The sequence below is a fragment of the Oreochromis aureus genome, unplaced genomic scaffold (genome assembly GCF_013358895.1).
Source record: "Oreochromis aureus strain Israel breed Guangdong unplaced genomic scaffold, ZZ_aureus HiC_scaffold_345, whole genome shotgun sequence".
NCBI classification, from domain to species: Eukaryota; Metazoa; Chordata; class Actinopteri; order Cichliformes; family Cichlidae; genus Oreochromis; species Oreochromis aureus.
The window spans coordinates 1-20,011 of record NW_024108893.1 but is presented as its reverse complement, the minus strand read 5'-3'; the positions used below and the strand labels follow the sequence as shown (position 1 = coordinate 20,011).

General features: G+C 43.7%; 2 protein-coding genes across 2 annotated transcripts; one reads left to right on the top strand and one right to left on the bottom strand.

Annotated features, from left to right (window-relative positions):
• Nucleotides 1–6,706: 6,706 nt before the first annotated feature.
• Nucleotides 6,707–12,835, bottom strand: cidea (cell death inducing DFFA like effector a). The gene is made up of 4 exons (XM_031753196.2): nt 10,279–12,835; nt 9,804–9,942; nt 7,301–7,453; nt 6,707–7,026 (listed from the first exon to the last, which is right to left on the bottom strand). The coding sequence occupies exons 1-4, from the start codon at nt 10,344–10,346 to the stop codon at nt 6,850–6,852; spliced, it is 537 nt and encodes a 178-aa protein (XP_031609056.2). The 5' UTR covers nt 10,347–12,835; the 3' UTR covers nt 6,707–6,849.
• A 5,106-nt stretch (nt 12,836–17,941) lies between these two features.
• Nucleotides 17,942–19,997, top strand: LOC120436911 (checkpoint protein HUS1-like). Its single transcript, XM_039607738.1, has 5 exons — nt 17,942–18,158; nt 18,791–18,918; nt 19,036–19,212; nt 19,641–19,748; nt 19,839–19,997. The coding sequence occupies exons 1-5, from the start codon at nt 18,107–18,109 to the stop codon at nt 19,923–19,925; spliced, it is 552 nt and encodes a 183-aa protein (XP_039463672.1). The 5' UTR covers nt 17,942–18,106; the 3' UTR covers nt 19,926–19,997.
• The last annotated feature ends 14 nt before the right edge of the window (nt 19,998–20,011 follow it).

The following is a 20,011-nucleotide window of genomic DNA, read 5'->3' as shown; positions in this document are numbered from 1 at the left end:
GGGAGACAACAGCCAAAACAAACAGGCAGATGAACTAGACCCAAAAACTCAGGCACTTGCAAAATTCGCTGGATCGCCAGTAGTATCAGCAGGAGACAAGGTTTAAAATTTGTTAAGAAATTTGTTAAGATGTATCAAAGAATATATAAATAAAAGATAAAAAGATAAAAGATAAAAAGATACCGGTGAGCAGCGGCAGCAAGTCGCGCCAGCGTTCACTCAACCGGAATACTCATTGTATTCCGAGCTTGTACAGAGTACTCAAAGTAAATAAGTTGTCCTAACTTAGTCATTTTGAGCTAAACTTTACTCAATTTTTTTGAGGCAACGAGTTTCCATAATTTTTTTGAGTTCTGGGAACTAATTAGATTTTACAGTGTAAGATAAAACTAAAAAAGTATAATCTCTGGAATATACTCAAAGTAAGAGAGCAAAAGTATCTTCATGAAGAACATTTCTACCACCTATTTTTATGACTGTAATAATAAAATAATGTGAGTAAATAGAAATACAAACTTTATTTCAGTCTAAATTTTAATTCTAATAACTGTACTCAGCCTGAATCAGTTAAGTAGAACAAGAGCAGAGAAAAAGAAGTAAAATAAAAAATGTCTCTATTGTCTGTTGCGTACATTGTAGAGGGCGACTTTGCCTATAAATGGGAACAGGAACTCTGTCTTCTCCCTCCCTGTGAAATACAGCAGCTGGGTTTTTAGCTAGGTCCAGCCGATTTCATCCAACGTCTTCAGTTCTAAAATTAAATGGTGGAGCATCCCAGAGATTTAAACTCTAGTGGAGTTGTCCCTTTAGTGATGAGGCACTATACAGAACTGCAGTCTGTTGGGAAGAAGTGCTGCGGAAAAACACAAACAGGCACAGAGTCGTTGATTTATTAGTCAAATATTTGATTTACAAAAACAAATTTAATCTCATTCAATACAAAAATCTTTCCAGCTTAAATCAGATCTGAAACATTCTTATAAAATGCTGACCTGATAGAAACACTAGAAATGCTCTCAGCTTTCTATGGAAACACATACATAAGTGATCCATATGTAGACAATTCAAACCTTATCTTTATTCAGGCAGAGGAAATCAAACACAAGTTTTCTCTGGTTTGTCTCAAACACACAAACGGATGGTCTGATCATTCATTACAGTCAGTCCCACCTCAGCAGAGGGGTGTACTACAAAGCCAGATTAATGTTCTTTTGAGCTATCTGGAGCTCAAAAGTCAAAAGTCAGAGTTTCCTGTGTCATCATGCTCTGTTTTTACCTGGCTAAATCACCATGGTAAGTGATGATGAACACATACCCTGGATGGGATCAGGCAATGTTCCCTCTAATATTTCATGTGTCTGAGCGAACACACAAACTCCCTGAGCGTCCCTTGGACCACTGTGAGCGACATCAGACGTGTGCACTGTGGTCACGCCAGCATCTAATCCATCCAAGTTACATGGTTTATTAAAATAATCAAATTACAGCATTTACATTTATGTTAGACTACTTTTAATTAACTGCTTTAGCCCACTTACAATGAAAATTTAAAAACAAGTCTTGTTCATGACCTGTGTAGTATGTTAACACTATTGGAAGTAAAAATAACTTGAACTCCAATTTTGAAAACACAACTTTTTTTTTTCCATAAAGCTCTGACTTTATGAGTCTGTGGTCTGGGAGAGAGTCTGTAACTCTCTGTCTGCAAAATACAGCATATAATGACCAATGTTGGGCAATTAATTATATAGTTACTACTTCAAAAAAGTAAATGAGTTTGGCAAACAACAAAGTTTTTTGCAGCTGTTTACCTAAAAATGCAGCCAAGGCGTTTTTTTAAATAAACATTTAAAACTATTTACAGAACAATCAGCTGTTCTGCATCAAATCTGATGCCACACAAATTATTTGTGCCACTCCAAAAAATAATTTCTGTCCACTATGAGATAAAGGAGAACAACAGCCTGATACCTGCAGGCCTGACAACAGGAGATGTATCACTGCTGTAACACCTGTAACATTCAGCAGTCGCCTCATTGTTCTGACACACACAACAAAACTATTGACTACACTACACACTAACTACACACTAACTACACACTAACTACACACTAACTACACAAGATTTGCGCTAAACGTCTCAAATCTCTCACATCTCAAAACACCGCTGTCACTCCTAAAACTTCCCCCCGTTTCTTAACAACTAAATGCCATGTTTTGATTTGTCGACATGGTACATTTTTCAACCAATAAGAAAGGGTGGGGGGTGTTTTGGTTTCATCTTTGCTCACAGGCTTTTGAGCGCTTTCCTTATAAAACACCGTTTTTACCGTTTCTTCTCGCAGTAAATATAAACAACGATAGTATTCAGGAAGAAAACCAAACATTGCAGATATTTTTATCATAACTCTGGTTTTACGTGGCCGATCAACACAATTTAAAAACTGGTATAAAGTCCACACTTTTTCCGTCAATTGTTCCGTCTGTCCTGCTCACATCTCCAATACTTGTACACGTTGTCATTAATGTGGCTTCACTGCACATCAGCCACACCGCTTTGCCAGCTAAAACACCGGTGTCGGCACATATTTACTTTAATTTCAATTCAGGTTAGAATTCTTTTTGTGTGCGCAACACAGATTTTCTCTGCGCAGAGACCGTGCCAACAGTGCGCAATTGCGCACGTGCTCAGCTTAGAGGGAACATTGGGAGCAGGTTATGTACAGAGCATTGGTTTAAAATCAGCTGGAAGGCTACATTTTCACTGATTCTTTTATTTACATGTTTAAAGTCATTTTAGATTCTGTGCTGGGAAATATGTTTTGAATATAACAGGCCTTAGAGATAGGGTGAGGAGTTCAGTCATTCAGGAGGAGCTCTGAGTAGAGCTGCTACTTCACCACAACGAAAGGATCCAATCGAGGTGGTTTGGGCATCTTACAAGGATGCCTCCTGGGCACCTCCTTCCAGGCATGTCCTTCATGGAAGGGGTCTGGCAGACCCAGGCCAGCCTAAGAACACCTTAGCGTCTCCCCCCAGATAAACTGGAGGCTGGAGAGAGGGATGTCTAGGCTCCTCTGCTTGGGCTACCCCGCATCTTGGCCCTACGATTTGTCGAGGGAGGTAACGCAAAGAAAGCCTGGGCGTGTTAACCAGCTTTGTAGTACCCCCCCCCCCCGCCCAAATGAACAGCTGTTTTAACACAAAGAGACATGGCTTTAGCGGCCGGCATTTCCGGTGAACTGCAGTAGTGAGGAGGATGTGCAGAGCAGCAGTTGTCCGGCTACTCTGGTCAGAGAGGTGACGCAGCACAACAGCGAGCTGAAGATAGAGACAGAGAAATTTAGTCAAATAAACTCATAATAAGCAATGTTACATGAGGTTTTAGGGTTGATTTCCAATGCCTACACTGAATAAAGCTAGTATAAAGTTGGAATCAGTGACTCTAATCAGCATCATCACCTTAAATTTAAAGTGAGGTCTGCTACCCTTGATGTAACCAAACACTGACCATGAACGCCACAGCTGCTCTGTACCAGTCCAACATTGCTCATTACTGTAAACTTTAACACATCACTGCATACTAACCAGTTTACCTTACAGTAGACTGCACCAAACTATGTAGTAGTTACTGAAGTATTTATACTAGAGATGGACCGATCCGATATTACGTATCGGTATCGGTCCGATACTGACCTAAATTACTGGATCGGATATCGGCGAGAAATAAAAAATGTAATCCGATCCATTAAATATCAAAAAAACACCTCACAAAACTTGTGACACGGCGTAACTCGGCTCATAACCGTAGCACGTCAGAGCAGTGTGCTCAGTGATAGAGCGGCTGTGTGTATTTGTAGCCTCGCTACCAAACCAGCATTTCATCTCCGAGGAAGTTATCCCAGAGAGAAGTAAAGCAAGTGTGTAAGTTCATCTCTGAATGTTTGTAAAGCATTCCCACGTTAAGCTTAACAACCGATATATGGAGCGTTCCATACTTTTGTATAAGTTCATACTCAAGTTTAATAGCAGCAGGAGAGCGAGAGGCAGTCGACTGCCTCTCGCTCTCCTGCTGCTACTTCAATCATGAAACTGATCAATGATCAGCTGATCGGCTTTTCTGTCGCGAGTCCGTCTCTCTTCTTTGTTTTTGGCCCATTTTGCACCAGAAAGAGGAAACCAGCGGCTGAACAACAGCAGCACGTTTAAGCTTGATAAGCTGTTGTTAGAATGTATTTAATATTACTTTCTACACCAGGATCCTTTTCTACGTAGCTGACGGCTGGTAACTGTGCAGGGGCGGATCTAGCAAAGTTTAGCCAGGGGGGCCGATAGGGCATGAACAGGGAAAAGGGGGCACAAAGACATACTTTTCTTTCTTATTCTCATTTAAAATGTCTCGCTTTTAATAAATAATTATCTGAATCTTACACCCAAAGTTTTAATCTGATGTAAAATGTATAGAAGTCCATTACTGTATATAGTAACTGTTAAGTCTAATATACCCTAGTAAGCTATAGTACTTTTTCCTTTGGGAAGGTACCATCTGTGCAGTCTGCAATTCTGTAGAAGAAAGATGTTGAATCTATTTAATTATTCTTGAAAAATAATTTGTTTCTGTGCATTTTTTTCCACACTGCATCAAATTAAAGTTGATTACATCGATTAAGCATCATGAGGCGGAGGGTGGGGGGTGGTTCCCTATTTATTTTTTTGCTGGGAGTTTGCAACCCTATTAGTTCGGTTGCTTAATATTTCTGCTAAGTACTCTTTAAAATACCAGAATAGGGAGGATGGAGCAGGTTTAAGTTTATTAGATTGATCAGTGTTGCTGAACTATGAAATATTTTGGGTGCAGTGTATTTTTTACATACAGGTATAACAGAATAGCTTTAGTGTTGTTGTTTATTTCAACTTGAGGATGAACTTATACAAAATGCAGCAAGATATTAAAAAAACAGTTTTATTGATTAAAAAACACACACGACCTCACACGAGCTGTGTGAAGTCATTATTGTGTTACTACACAGCAAGTATCTCTGCCATCACCTGGAAGCACCACCAGAGTGCACCACATTAAACAGGAACTCTATGCACAGTTATATGCATGAAGCAGTTTTATCTTAACTGAAGCTGCCAGAGTCTGTTCTGGATTGTTCCTGAGTGTTTTATTAATTTAGGTCTATGTACCAGGAATGACCAGAGAGTTGAAAAGAGAGCAAGGAGGGCCAACAAACAAAGAAAAAGGAACCATCATCTTCCTTGATCTGCAGCACCTATGCAGAGGACTGCCACCCCACACAACAGACTACCAACTACCTCACTGACAGACCACAGTACATCAGGCTGAAGGACATCACGTCTGACACTGTGGTCAGCAGCACAGGAGCACCACAGGGAACTGTGCTGTCCCCTCTTCTCTTCACCCTGTACACCTCTGACTTCTGCTATAACTCTGAATTATGCCATATTCAGAAGTTTGCAGACGACACGGCCATCATGGGGTGTATCCGAGATGATCAGGAAGAGGACTACAGGAGTCTGGTGAGGAACTTTGTCGCATGGAGTCACACAAACCACCTGCAACTCAACACCTCAAAGACCAAGGAACTGGTTGTGGACTTTGGGAGGTCCAGAGCAGGTCCACTGCCAGTTCAGATAGAGGGAGAGGAGGTGGAGGTGGTCACCACATACAAGTACCTCGGGCTGTGGGTGGACAACAACCTGGACTGGTCATGCAACACAGAGCACCTGTATAAAAAAGCCCAAAGCCGACTGTACTTCCTCAGGAGGCTGAGGTCTTTAACATCTGCAGGAAGCTCCTGAGGATGTTTTACCAGTCAGTGGTTGCTGGAGTACTTTTCTATGCTGTGGTGTGCTGGGGGAGCAGCACAGCAAAGAAGGATCATCCAGGCTGGAAAAACTGATCAGGAAGGCTGGCTCTGTGGTCGGCATGAAGCTGGACACTCTAGTGTCCTTTTCTCTGCCACTGTCACCAAAGAAACTGATGGACATTATGGACCATGCTGGGCATCCTCTGCACACGGCCATAAACAACCAGAGGAGTCTGTTCAGTGACAGGTTGCTTCTCCCAAAGTCAAAAACCAACAGACTTAAAAACGCCTTTGTCCCACAGGCCATCAAACTGTTTAACTCCTCTCTGGAGGGGAGAGGGAGGGGAGACAGGAGGACAAAGGAGGGGGGGAACAAATGAGCTGTAGTGCTTTTTTTACACTGTGCAATATCCGCAATATTTTTACTTATATTCGACTGTGCAATAATCACTGTGCAATAGACTCACTCAAATGTGCAATCCACTGGTATTTCTATTTATCCCTATTTCTGTATTTATATATGTGTATGTGTATATGTGGTATATTTATGCTCATATCCTTACTCTCATTCCCCTTTATTGTATCTGTAACATGCAACTTCTGTCAGTGCTGTGCTACTGGAAAATGAATTTCCCGGAGGAACCCACCCGAGGGATTAATAAAGTTTCATCTAATCTAATCTAAGATAATCTAGACCTCCACAGCCACTTGTGGAGCTGGTGCTGACACTAACTGTTCTCCTGTGCATGCCCTAACATTTTTGGTGTCAAATTTTATTTACAAATACCTCATAATAACCGGATAGTTTCTGCAAAGTGTTCACAAAGTTCTGTGACAAAATTGGAGAAAAGAAAACAGATACAAACGTACACAAGAAGTTAACTTAGCCAGCTATGAATTTAAAACCTTTGAAAAATTCAGATTGGGAACTGAAAATATAAACTACATATAACTAGAAAAGACAAAAACAGTCAGACTTTGCACAGTGCTGCTGAGACTGTTACTGTTATCAGGCTTACTTGAGGATGTGTTTGATCCTGGTGAATCTGAAGTCGTATGAGAGTGTGTACGTCTCATACAGCGTCGCCCTGATGGCGAGGCAGCACAGGAAGTCTTTAGGCTGCAGTTTGTAGAGGTCAAAGGTTACTTTGGCAATCCCACTCTTCTTTGGCTGACGGAAGCATGGAATAATCTGAAACACCAACATGTTCAGAAAATTTTGATTTGGGTAAAAACCTTTTTCCTTTATTAAAAAAAACAAGCTACATGATTCTGGGCAACAAAACACTTATTTAAGAAGAATTATTTATTTAAGTTCTGATCCATTTCCTGTCTGTTTCCTGTCTGTTCTTCATGCTGCTGAAACGTGTGAACTTCCCTCCTGGGCTCAGTGAAGAGAGATCATCTCACTTCATAAATGCACACAGTAACTCAGCCACAATGATGAACGTCATCTCTGCTCTCACCTTGCTCTCTGTCCACATCTCCCCCTTCTCCAGCACCATCAGCGGTGTGCTATTGGGCAGTGACTGGAAGAACTCCTCTGAGTCCACCACAGTCCCGTCCTCCTCCAGGACCAGAGTCAGGAACTGGTAGGACATCATGAACACCCTCGCTGCCTGGGACACAGAACAGGAGAATCAATTCAAAGAGTCAGAATCTGACGATTTCTTTGTCTCTTCATAACAACTGTACAGGATGAGAATGTTTTTATGATTCACCTGTTTAGATTCTATTAAAGCCTAACGTTTGCATTAGTAGGGGCGTGGCCACTTTGATTAACAGCTGCATGGTGACACATGTCAGGGACAACGTGCAGGTCAGAGTTCGTGAGGCACTTTGGTGAATGATTTCTCCATCTCCAGGAATGTCATGTTCTTCTCTCAGTGTCACTCATTACATAACCTTGCAGCATGGGTGATATCTGTCGTAGAACAACCTTTGATGAAACCATTGGGCATACTTTGAATGATGTTCCATAAATCGCCTTCAGTGACACATTCAAACATTTACACGTTGTGACAAAGGAACCAAATTAGGCGGTAATTTAAACATGACGTTGCCTTTGGTTTTTCAGTTGGGCACCGTTGTGCTGGTGAGCTAGAACTTTGACTGGCCAAGCAGTAGGTCTGTTTGCACCTCAGGAGGAATGCACTTCCTCATAGTGAAGGTCATATTCAGTACTCTTGCTCTTGGACCTCTTAGCACCACTTTACAGCTGATTTGAAAGCCTCGTAATGCTGGAAGTCGGCTGAAGTCTGAGTTTGAAACCATGCCTTGAAGGCCACCTTCTTCTCCATGATTATCTGTTGCCACCAAACTTGCTTGTCCAGAAACATTCTACCTGGTTTTGTTCTTTCCAGGGCTTTATCTGGGTGATCACATCATTCCACATATCTTCTGCTGATGTATTCTTACCCACTTCTATTATGATGATAATGTTTACAAGCTGCTCTTTATACTTCAGTAACTGCCACCACTTGATCTGTCTGTGAAGGTCCTCAGTCATCCAGGTCATCGTAGTCTAAGGAGCTTGGAAAGAAAAGCATCTGGACTAATTTAAGTTGCTTGAAGACGTTTCACCTCTCATCCGAGAAGCTTCTTCAGCTTCTTCAGTTCAAGCTTCTCGGATGAGAGGTGAAACGTCTTCAAGCAACTTAAATTAGTCCAGATGCTTTTCTTTCCGAGCTCCTTAGACCACCACTTGATTTGCAAATCCTGGGTCAAGCAGGGTCTTTTCTTTTCTTCTAGATCAAGACACACGTCCATTATGAGAAGGAGATGTTGGAGGCTGGAGGTGTCGGACGGAATCATTTTTGGTGTTACTTGTTCAACCTCCAGACAAGTAAGTAAACAATCTGCATTGCCATTATGCCAATACAGTACATGATAACATGGTAATTTGTCTAAACGTGTTAGGGTTAGGGGGTTAGGGTAAACAAATCTGTTTAAAGGTTGGGCTGTTCTTAATCTTTGTGTTGTTTGATGTGTGGACATACTGGTGGAAAAAACCTGAAGTTTCCCACTGAGAAAAATAAAGTTACCATTGACCATTGAGCTTTCCACTATAATTCCAGTGCCATTTCAACTTGAACTCATGCCTTCTAGTAGAATTTGAAGTCCTTGAAATTCCCTTAGCCACCCTCCTACTTTCTCTTTTGGATGCATGGAATGGCATCTCTTTAGCAATTCAGCTAATTCTATGTTTGTTTCATTCATTATACTGATGTTAATGGTACAGATTCATAAATGGGCTGTGAGGTGTTCAAGGGCCTGATTATTCAAGAGCTTTTATGTAAGAAGAATGATTTTAAATTTGATTCTTTAATCTCTTTTTTGAGATGTTGCGCAAATGGAAGAAAGCAGTCTTACATATTTGTTTAATATGTGCATTGAAGGAGATGTCCAGGTCATCTTCATTGGTGGTCACTGGTGTGTGTTATCTGGCTTCATGGATAGAGAATGTACGCTATGCCTTCTAATAATAGTGCCCAAGATAAGAATGTATAATGTAAACAGAACTGGTCCTAGCATGTAACCCTAAAATTACGTGCTAGGACAAAGTTATAAATAACTTGGTGTCTGAAGAAGATTTACATGATCAAATTCATTCAAACACCTTTTAATACCTACAGCCTGTTTAATCTTCATAGTAAAATGTTGAGGTCAATAGCATCAAACGCTGCACTGTTCCTAAAAACTGCTTAAAGAAACTACTAAAAAGGTGACTAAGGGTGTTCAGGTTGTAATGAAGAATAAAGGCAGTCATACCAAATAATGAATTTAAAGTTTGTTGGAATTGTACAAACTCTGTTTTTGCCTTATTTACCATTTTTCCATGTTTGCACATGTTTCAAAAACTAACTGCACCTATTTCCCATTTTCTTATCAAAATATGAAGAAATGAGAGCTGGCTCGCGACTTATGCACACTACTGTTTGTCTAAGAGAGTTTACAGGTTGTTTTTACCTGCTCCAGGAGCTCGTCTAGAGAAGACGCAGTCAAACTTCGCCGCCGCATCCGTCTGTATGTGCACACTCTGAAACAGCGAGGCCGATTTAGGGGCAGCATGTGTCGAGAGATGGTGGTCTGGACTGTGGACATGGACCTGCAGGTCATTCAAAGTTGACTGCATTACAGTTTGAAATCTTATAGTCAAGTCGGAGGTTTTAATAACCTCAGACTTACATCCATAAAAACCCTCTTGGCTGCTTTCACTATTTGAAAGGTTCAGTAATCCTATTTACTGAGTGGCTGCCATTCTTCTTCTGCAGTTCTGCACACACACAGCTTCCTCTGCAAAGTCTAAAAATGTCTGAATACAATTCGATGTACAGCTGGTTTGAGTGAAATTACCAATATTTTTTTAATCCCCAGATTTACGATAACTAAACTGAATTTATAAAACTCGACTTTAAGTTTTGATAATATTTAACAAACTCACCTCATCAGAGTCTTTGGCAGCAGCGTTTTGGCGTATTTCACTCCGGACTGAATGGACAGCGGTGCCATCGTGAAGTCAAAGATTCAAACAGTCAGACAGTAAGCTGAAGCAAAGCTTTGAAAAGCTGCTGCAGCCAGAGGCAGCTGAGAGGAACTATGGAGAATCCATGAAGAATGACAGCCTGTGATTGGTCACCAATGAGAGCAGAGAGCCAATAGGATGAAGGATCATGTAGGCATCCAATTAAAATGAATGAATGCTGCAAAAAATTATTTAAAAGGGAAAATAAAAGATAGACAAAGATGAATAAACAGCAGGGATCATACGGAATAATTTTATTCTCATAATAAAACTGAGATCAATGAGACAAGAAGGGTTTCATTTTCACATCTGACCCCTAATTACAAAAAAGAACAACATACCAAGGGTAGAGAGTATGTAATGCAAATCAAGATCAAGTGTCAACATTACTGTGAAACTTCAGCCATATTTCCAAGGAAATTTAAGTACTTTATTTACAGTCAGCAGGTTTCAGTCTGGGCCCCTTAAAAGGGTCAAGACATACGTAAATGTGGGGTCATGAAATAAGAGGATGAATGGTCATTTCTATTTCACACTGAGACAAAATATATAAGACTGGCAAGGTTTGTACGAGACCACCAAGATGCTCATCAAAACCGATCAAAAGTAACGCCCAGAGTCCTCACAACTCTCAGTTACCATCAGAACAAAGTTATCAGGGACACAGATACGAACTTCAGGTTTTTGTGTGATTACAGACAGATGAGACAGAACTACTGACCAGTTCTTATGACATGAAGTCAGTCCTGAAGGACAGACAGTCTCACATCATTCTGGGGTTTGAATTTCATGTAGAGCTGGATAACAATGGTATGAGAGGTCTTCGAAGTAATTCAGAATGTGTCCAAATGGAAGCATGTACAAAGCAAACAAGACAGGCCTGAGGATCGAACCTTGGGGAACACCACAAGATAAAGTGACTGGAGAGGACACAACATTAGCAGAAGCAGCTGAGAGCTGACTCAGAGATGCTTACCCACATTCAAAGCCTCTCAATCAGAGTACCATCATTACTTAAAGACAGCAGAAAGACCCAACAGAACAAGAACCGAATATTCACCTGCATATCTGTGCATTAAAATATGATCAGAAACTCTGAGCAGGGCTGTTTGAGTAGAGTAACTGAAAGGAACCAGACTGAAACTTACTTAAAATGTAATGAGCAGGTAGAAACACTAGAAGCTGGTTGGCCGACACTTTTTCTAAAATTTTGGAGGTAAAAGGAAATTTTAGTGCTGAGGGAGGGACAAGTCAGGGTTGTGGTTTTTAAAAAAGGGCGAATAGCAACCTTTTAAAAATACGAGGGGTCACAGCGAGTTCTGAAACACAAGTCTGATGTGTTTCAGTTTTATCTGTAACTTTATGTTTATCTATCTTATCAGCTTCATGTGGATGCAGCTTTTACACAAGGGTCAGAAAACATAAACAGTATGTTGTTTTATTCAAACTTCCATGACATTATCTGCAGTTTAATCTGAAGTGCTTCGCTTCACTGCCCTCTCAGCTTCTGTGCTCAGAGAAAATCTCCAAACTGACTCCAGTCCAGATCTGTAAGCAGCTTGTAGAGCTGGAATGCTTTTGTTTCACAACAAATGAGCTTGCAGATTACAGGAGATCATTTTAATTTGGTGACAGAATGAATAAGAATCAAGCCTTTATTTTTCTAACAGAAACAAATGAACTTTGACACAAGAAAAGGTCAGCAGACACACACAGGACTGAAGGAAGGAATGAAGGAATTAATTGTTGATGAAGATTGAGAATCTTCATCAACAACTGCCCTCGTCCTGTGATATGGTCAATTGTTCTATCTGCATTTTTTGTCCTACTCAACTGTCATTCTCTCTATCCAAATTTGAACTTCCCACAATAATTCAGCTATCTTCCATAATTACTAAGTTAAAGTCATCATCATGTAAACTTGATCCACTGTCAGCTAATCTTGTTAAACTCTCACTTCCCTCCCTTGGCCCACTGATTGCTAATATCGTACACTCCTCTCTTATATCTGGTTCTGTTCCTTCTTCTCTTAAAACTGCAACAATAACTCCAATACTGAAAAAGAATGGTTCAGATCCTTCCAATCTAAATAATTTCAGGCCAATTTCAAATCTGCCTTTCTTAGCCAAAATTCTTGAAAAGATGGTGGCTGCACAGGTTCACAAACACCTCACTGGAAATAACTTGTACAGTTTCAGTCTGGCTTCCGTTCATTTCACAGTACAGAAACAGCTCCAGTAAAAATCATTAATAATCTTCTGCTTGCAGCTGACTCTGGACTCATCATCATCCTCATTCTCCTTGACCTTAGAGCAGCTTTTGACACTATCTCCCATCGCATCCTTCTTCATAGATTAGCATCTATTGGCATCAACGGTCCTGGGTGAGGGACCAGACAAAGAGCGATTCAGAAGACCCTTATGAAGAGAATATCGAGGGAACAGTTTACCCTGCCCGGGATAGGGTTACCGGGGCCTCGCCCTGGAGCCAGGCCAGGGGAGGGTGCCCGAGGGCGAGCGTCTGGTGGCCGGGCCTTAGTCCATGGGGCCCAGCCGGGCACAGCCCGAAGAGGAGACATGGGCCCATCCTCCCGCAGGCCCACCACCCGCAGGAGGCGCCATAGGGGTCGGGTGCATTGTGTGCTGGGCGGCGGCCAGGAGCGGAGGCCCTGGCGCGGACTGATCCCGGCTGCCAAGACTGGCAATAGGGACATGGAATGTCACCTCTGGTGGGGAAGGAGCCTGAGTTAGTGCGTGAGGTTGAGAGGTACCGGCTAGATATAGTCGGGCTCACCTCACGCATGGCTTGGGCTCTGGAACCAGTCTCCTGGAGAGGGGCTGGACTCTGTCTCAGTCTGGAGTTGCCCCTGGTGAGAGGCGGCGGGCTGGGGTGGGTATTCTAATATCCCCGCTTGCTGCTGCCGGTGCGTTGGGGTTTTTCCTGGTGGACGAGAGGGTTTGTTCCCTGCGCCTTAGGGTCGGGGAACGGGTCCTGACTGTCATCTGCGCTTATGCGCCGAGTGGCAGTTCAGAGTACCCAGCCTTCTTAGAGTCCCTGGGGGGTGCTGGAAGGTGCCCCATCTGGAGACTCTGTTGTCCTGCTGGGAGACTTCAATGCTCACGTGGGTAACGACAGCGAGACCTGGAGGGGCGTGATCGGGAGGAACGGCCTCCCTGATCTGAATCCGAGTGGTGTTTTGTTATTGGACTTCTGTGCAAATCACAGTTTGGCCATAACGAACACCTTGTTCGAACATAAGAGTGTCCATAAGTGCACGTGGCACCAGGACGCTCTAGGCCGCAGGTCGATGATCGATTTTGTAATCGTATCACCAGACCTGCGACCATATGTTCTGGACACTCGGGTAAAGAGAGGGGCTGAGCTATCAACTGATCACCACCTGGTGGTGAGTTGGATCAGGTGGCGGGGGAGGACGCTGGACAGACCCGGTGCACCTAAACGCGTAGTGAGGGTGTGCTGGGAACGTCTAGCAGAGGCCCCAGTCCATGAGATCTTCAAAGCACACCTCCGGCAGAGCTTCAACAGCATTCCGAGGGAGACTGGGGACATTGAGTCCGAATGGACCATGTTCAGCGTCTCCATTGCCGAAGCTGCTGCAGTGAGCTGCAGCCACAAGGTGGTTGGTGCCTGCCGTGGTGGTAACCCCCGAACCAAATGGTGGACACCAGGGGTGAAGGGAGCCACCAGGCTGAAGAAGGAGTCCTATCGGGCTTGGTTAGCCTGTGGGACTCCGGAGGCAGCCGACAGGTATCGACAGGCCAAGCGGAATGCGGCTCGGGCAGTGGCTGAAGCAAAAACTCGGGTGTGGGAGGAGTTCGGAGAAGCCATGGAAAAAGACTTTCGGACTGCCTCGAAGAGATTCTGGCAAACCGTCAGGCGTCTCAGGAGGGGAAAGCGGTGCTCTACCTGCACTGTGTATAGTGCTGGCGGAGCGCTGCTGACGTCGACTGAGAAAATTGTCAGGCGGTGGAAGGAATACTGAGGACCTCCTTAATCCCACTGACACATCTTCCGAGGAGGAAGCAGAGTCTGGGGATGAGGGAATGACCCGCCAATTTCCGGGCGAGGTCACTGAGGCAGTTAAACAACTCCTTGGTGGCAGAGCCCCTGGTGTTGATGAGGTCCGCCCGAGTTCCTGAAGGCTCTGGACGTTGTAGGGCTGTCCTGGTTGACACGCCTCTACAATGTTGCGTGGAGATCAGGGGCAGTACCCTGGACTGGCAGACCGGGTGGTGGTCCCCATCTTTAGAGAAGGGAGACCGGAGGGTGTGTTCCAACCACAGGGGATCACACTCCTCAGCCTCCTGGGAAAGTCTATGCCAGGGTGCTGGAAAGGAGAGTTCGTGCGCTAGTCGAACCTCGGATACAGGAGGAACAATGTGGTTTTCGGCCCTGGTCGCGGAACACTGGACCAGCTCTTCATCCTCTCAAGGATACTTGAGGGTGCATGGGAGTTTGCCCAACCAGTCTACATGTGTTTTGTGGACTTGGAGAAGGCATTCGACCGTGTCCCTCGGGTGTCCAGTGGGAGGCGTTATGGGGAGTATGGGGTGTCTGGCCCATCGCTACGGGCCATTCGATCCCTATACAACCGTTTCAAGAGTTTGGTTCGCATTGCCGGCAATAAGTCGGACTCGTTCCTGGTGGGTGATGGGCTCCGCCAGGGCTGCCCTTTGTCACCGGTTCTGTTCATAATTTTTATGGACAGGATTTCTAGGCGCAGCCAAGTGGCGGAGGGCTTTCGCTTCGGTGGCCTCAGAATCTCATCTCTGCTTTTTGCGGATGATGTGGTTCTGTTGGCTTCATCAGGTGAGGGCCTCCAGCTCACACTGGAGCGGTTCGCAGCCGAGTGTGAAGCAGCGGGAATGAGGATCAGCACCTCCAAATCTGAGGCCATGGTTCTCAGCCGGAAAAGGGTGGAGTGCCCACTCCGGGTCGGGGATGAGTTCCTGCCCCAAGTGGAGAAGTTCAAGTCTCTCGGGGTCTTGTTCGCGAGTGATGGGAGAAGGGAGCCGGAGATCGACAGACGGATTGGTGCTGCGGCTGCAGTGATGCGGACACTGCACCGGTCCGTCGTGGTGAAGAGGGAGCTGAGTGTAAAAGCGAAGCTCTCAATTGACCGGTCGATCTACGTCCCTACCCTCACCTATGGCCACGAGCTGTGGGTAGTGACCGAAAGAACAAGATCGCGGATACAAGCGGCAGAAATGAGCTTCCTCTGAAGGGTGGCTGGCCTCTCCCTTAGAGATAGGGTGAGAAGTTCGGCCATCCGGGAGGGGCTCAGAGTAGAGCCGCTGCTCCTCCACATCGAAAGGAGCCAGTTGAGGTGGTTCGGGCATCTGACAAGGATGCCTCTTGGGTACCTCCTGGGTGAGGTGTTCCGGGCATGTCCCACCGGGAGGAGGCCCCGGGGCAGACCCAGGACACGCTGGAGAGATTATATCTCTCGGCTGGCCTGGGAACGCCTTGGTGTTCCCCCGGATAAGCTGGAGGAGGTGGCTGGGGAGAGGGAGGTCTGGGCTTCTCTGCTTAGGCTGCTGCCCCCGCGACCCGGCCTCGGATAAAGCGGATGAAGATGGATGGATGGATGGATGGCATCAACGGTACAGTACTCGCCTGGTTTACCTCTTATCTCTCTGGCCGCTCACAGTTTGTTCAATTACTCCCTCACAGATCACGATATACTCCAGTTAGGCGCCAAATCAAAACTGACCAAAGTCTCACCCAGAAGTCTTTCATTATCCATTGATAACTCTGTTGTCACATCCTCCCCTCAGGTTAAGAGTCTTGGTGTCATCCTTGATAGCACTCTGTCTTTCACAGCACATATAAATAATATCACTCGGTCTTCCTACTTTCATCTCCGTAATATTAACCTCCTTCGTCCCTCACTCACACCACACAGTATCACCATACTTGTCAATGCTCTTGTCACATCTCGTTTAGATTACTGTAACTCTCTTCTCTATGGTCTACCTCATAAATCCCTCCATAAATTGCAGTTAGTTAAAAATTACAGCTGCTCGTATTATTTCCAGAACTAGATCCACTGAACATATAACACCTGTTCTTAAACAGCTCCATTGGCTTCCAATTCACCTCCGTGTCAATTTCAAGATCCTGCTTCTCACTTTCAAAGCGCTTCATAACCTCGCTCCTCCATATTTATCCGATCTTCTCCATACATACTCACCCCTTCGTACACTCCGCTCTTCTTCAGCTTCCCTTCTGTCTGTTCCACCTGCTCGCCTGACTACCATGGGACTCAGAGCCTTTAGTTGTTCTGCCCCGAGACTTTGGATGCACTTCCACCAGATCTCCAGACCACACACTTTTAAATCCCATCTCAAAACCCATCTATTCAGAATTGCATACACCTGATTCTGTCTTAGTCCATTTTTACCTTGCTCAGCTTTTATACTTTCATGCTAGTTTGTTGTTGTTGTTGTTTTTTTACCTTATGTCTAAATTTTATTTTGCCACATTTATTATATTGTATTGTTGCTATTCTTCTTGTGCTATTGTAAGGTGACCTTGAGGGCCTTAAAGGCGCTTATAAATAAAATGTATTATTATTATTATTATTATTGTTTTTGCAGCTGACTGTGATCGACTGAGGTGTTTTTCAGCTGAGAAAGAGACACAAATATTTTACCTCCTTATTTTTAGAAACACATTCAAAGAAAATCACAAATGATGTGTGTCAGCGATAAAATGAACTCAATTCAGAAAACTTAGAGACGATAAATGAGCACATGAAAAAGAACAAACATGATCACAGTGTGATGCTTCAGCAATGGGAATAAACTTGTTTCCGTCTGATGGTAAAATGTAGGTTTGTGTTAAATCTTCAAAGACACATGAGATTTACACGCCTGATGTCACTTAAATTTATATGAGAAAATGTGTCCAAATCAATAATTTATATGAATAAAAATATAAATAAATACACTCAGCGGCACTTTAGGATGCTTATTTATTTGTTAAGTATTTTGAAGAAAAATATCTTTAATTTAATGCATGTAGACAAGCTTTAGTCTAATATTCTAAAAAAAATAAAATAAAATAAAAAAAAAAAACATTGAAAAGTTGCCACAAAATAAGGTTTTTAAAAGTTGTTGCCTTTTTTCTCTCTGGAAGTTGAAGTTCTTTTTTTTTACAGGATTGTCTGAGTATAATTTTTCTGATAAGATCCTAATATTACCTCACAGAGTAAAAATGAGCCACAGCATGCACAGGCTGCTGTTTCTGAGGGTTTTTCGTGTTTTTATTGGTCTAGAACAGGGTGTAAAACTGTTATATAGTGACCAATATTTAACGAGACATCATATCTTTAAGTGTGAAGAACATTCTGTGTTCACCAAAAAGCTGACTCTAGGTGAAAGCTGCCAAACGGATCTTTGAAGTTATTTTCTATCCCAGTTACAAAAAGATAATGAACAGACTGAAAAGTGTGATTTCAACAGTATGTAAGTAAAAATATAGACCGCACTGGTCCGCTACAGTTTTCTGCCCCTGTACAGACCATTTAAGGGGCCCTGTTCTGGTCCCCGTGCCACATATTTAATTCTGCTGGTTGTTTTCTCCTTTCGTTGGGCGGAAAGATTAACAGTTTCCATGTGGCTGTTGTTTCCGTCGGACCGTAGACACAGACGGACCAAACAAATGAAAAAGTTCCCCGCCTGAAGTCAAAGCGGAAGATTAAATTCTGCTGCCCGGGGGAAAAATGAAGTTTCGGGGGAAAATCATGGACATCGCCTGTTTGAACCACTTCACCCGTGAGTCTCAAACATCTGTTTGTACCGAGGGCCGAAGCTAAGCTGTTAGCTTCCCTCCAAATGCTGCACAGAAACTGTGAAAATAAAAGTACACCTAATTTAAAGTTCCTGAAGCGGGACTTTGTTCTTTCTTTAACTTTTCTGACATGTTAGGAAATGTCTGTAGTTCGGTTTACAGCATGTGCTCAAAGTGCCGCAGACTTTGACAGTTTAACTGGTGGTTTGTCCTGATTACTGTTATCTAAAGTCAACAAAATCTACGTGGAGTCTTGTGCAGGGCTATGAGTGCACATTTGGACCGAACCACAAAAATATCAGCTGTATGTTTATGCTGAATGAGTAATCTGTTATTTAACGGCTCTGTAGAGCTGCTCTAGTTTTCCACTTTTCATTTTTAGCTCATTTTTGTTTTTTAAAGTAAGTTTTAATGTTAAAATGTCTAGTTGTACTTAGTTTTCAATAGTTGTAGTATTAATTGTTGTTTTTAGTGTGTTTATCAGGGTCATGTTATTCAGAAGTGCAGATCAGATACCTAATTAAACTAAACTATTAACTACTATTATTAAAACTAACCGAGTCTGCGTGTGACTGATTAAATATTTCTCCTGGTTCACACCTCTGATCTTTCTCAGGAGTCGTCACCACCATCTCAAAGCTGACAAAGATGTGCGTCCTGCGGCTGACGCCCGACAACCTGTTCTTCGTTCTGTCCGGTAAAGTGGCCAACGGCGGCGTCAGCATGTGGTGTGAGCTGTCACAGGTGAGAGCCGACGCTCCGACTTCCAGCTGCTAAGAAAATAAACTCAGGAATGAGTCTGAGATGATCAGGACCTATTAAATTATTTCAGTACCCTGATCCCGTCCTTCCTCCCCGCAGGCCAACTTCTTTGAGGAGTACCAGATGGAGGGCGTGTCCTCCGAGGACAACGAGATCTGTCTGGAGGTGACTCCGGAGAATCTGTCCAGAGCCCTGAAGACAGTCCAGAACGCCAAGGCGGTCAAAGTCAAACTGACCAAGAAGCACTGCCCCTGCCTCACCATCGCCGCCGAGCTGGTGAGAGCGTCTGAGAAAAAACTCACAGTTTACCTGAGAAGTCTTTGTCTCTGCTACAGCTCGAATTATATAGATTTAATTTTACATTACTATTCATAATATCGGGCGATACGCTGCGTCTGGGGATAAGTTTATCTACGGTCGGGTCTCCGAACCAGAATCCAGCCACAGGTTTATCAAACAGTTACATTTATAATGTGGAGTGGTTCACTCCAGTGTGAACCAAGGCCAGAAAACAATAAACGCAGCTGAGGTGTCGACCAAACCCTGAGAGGAAACTAAACAAGAGTCAAATCTAGAAGCCAAAAGCAGAGCTGAAGACAGCTCATATTGGCTCGTCTTGTTTTTCTGGCTGCTTTTAAAACTGGTTTAACTCATTTGAACCTTTAATCTGAGAAACCTGAGCCCTCTTCCTCTGTGCCGCCCAGCCCACCCTGTCCAGCGTCAGTCGAGTCGTCACTCACGACGTCCCCGTTGACGTCATCCCCCGGAGACTGTGGCACGAGTTCAAAGAGCCGAGCATGCCGGACTTTGATGTAAGCGAAGCTTCCGAACACCAAATCATCCTTTTTATGAGAGCTGACTTTGTTTTGTCCATCACGGGTTGTGTGTTTGTGTCACTGCAGGTCAGCATCTACCTCCCTCCCCTGAAGACCATGAAGAACATCGTGGACAGGATGAAGAACCTCTCCAACTTCCTGGTAGGAGGTTAAACATGTTCAGATCAAACACGGACTCACACAGAGAAGATCTGCAGCTTTATTTCTCTGGATTTGGGTCATTTCAGTAACAGCTGTTG

What these genes read in the sequence shown, in the direction of transcription:
- cidea (XM_031753196.2), bottom strand. Translation starts at nt 10,346, where the DNA reads ATGGCACCGCTGTCCATTCAGTCCGGAGTGAAATACGCCAAAACGCTG. An exon ending in TAGACGAGCTCCTGGAGCAG is followed by an intron (nt 7,454 to 9,803) that starts GTAAAAACAACC and finishes TCTGTGTCCCAG; the next exon opens with GCAGCGAGGGTGTTCATGAT. An exon ending in AGATGTGGACAGAGAGCAAG is followed by an intron (nt 7,027 to 7,300) that starts GTGAGAGCAGAG and finishes TTGGTGTTTCAG; the next exon opens with ATTATTCCATGCTTCCGTCA.
- LOC120436911 (XM_039607738.1), top strand. Translation starts at nt 18,107, where the DNA reads ATGAAGTTTCGGGGGAAAATCATGGACATCGCCTGTTTGAACCACTTC. An exon ending in CTGTTTGAACCACTTCACCC is followed by an intron (nt 18,159 to 18,790) that starts GTGAGTCTCAAA and finishes GATCTTTCTCAG; the next exon opens with GAGTCGTCACCACCATCTCA. An exon ending in TGTGGTGTGAGCTGTCACAG is followed by an intron (nt 18,919 to 19,035) that starts GTGAGAGCCGAC and finishes TCCTCCCCGCAG; the next exon opens with GCCAACTTCTTTGAGGAGTA.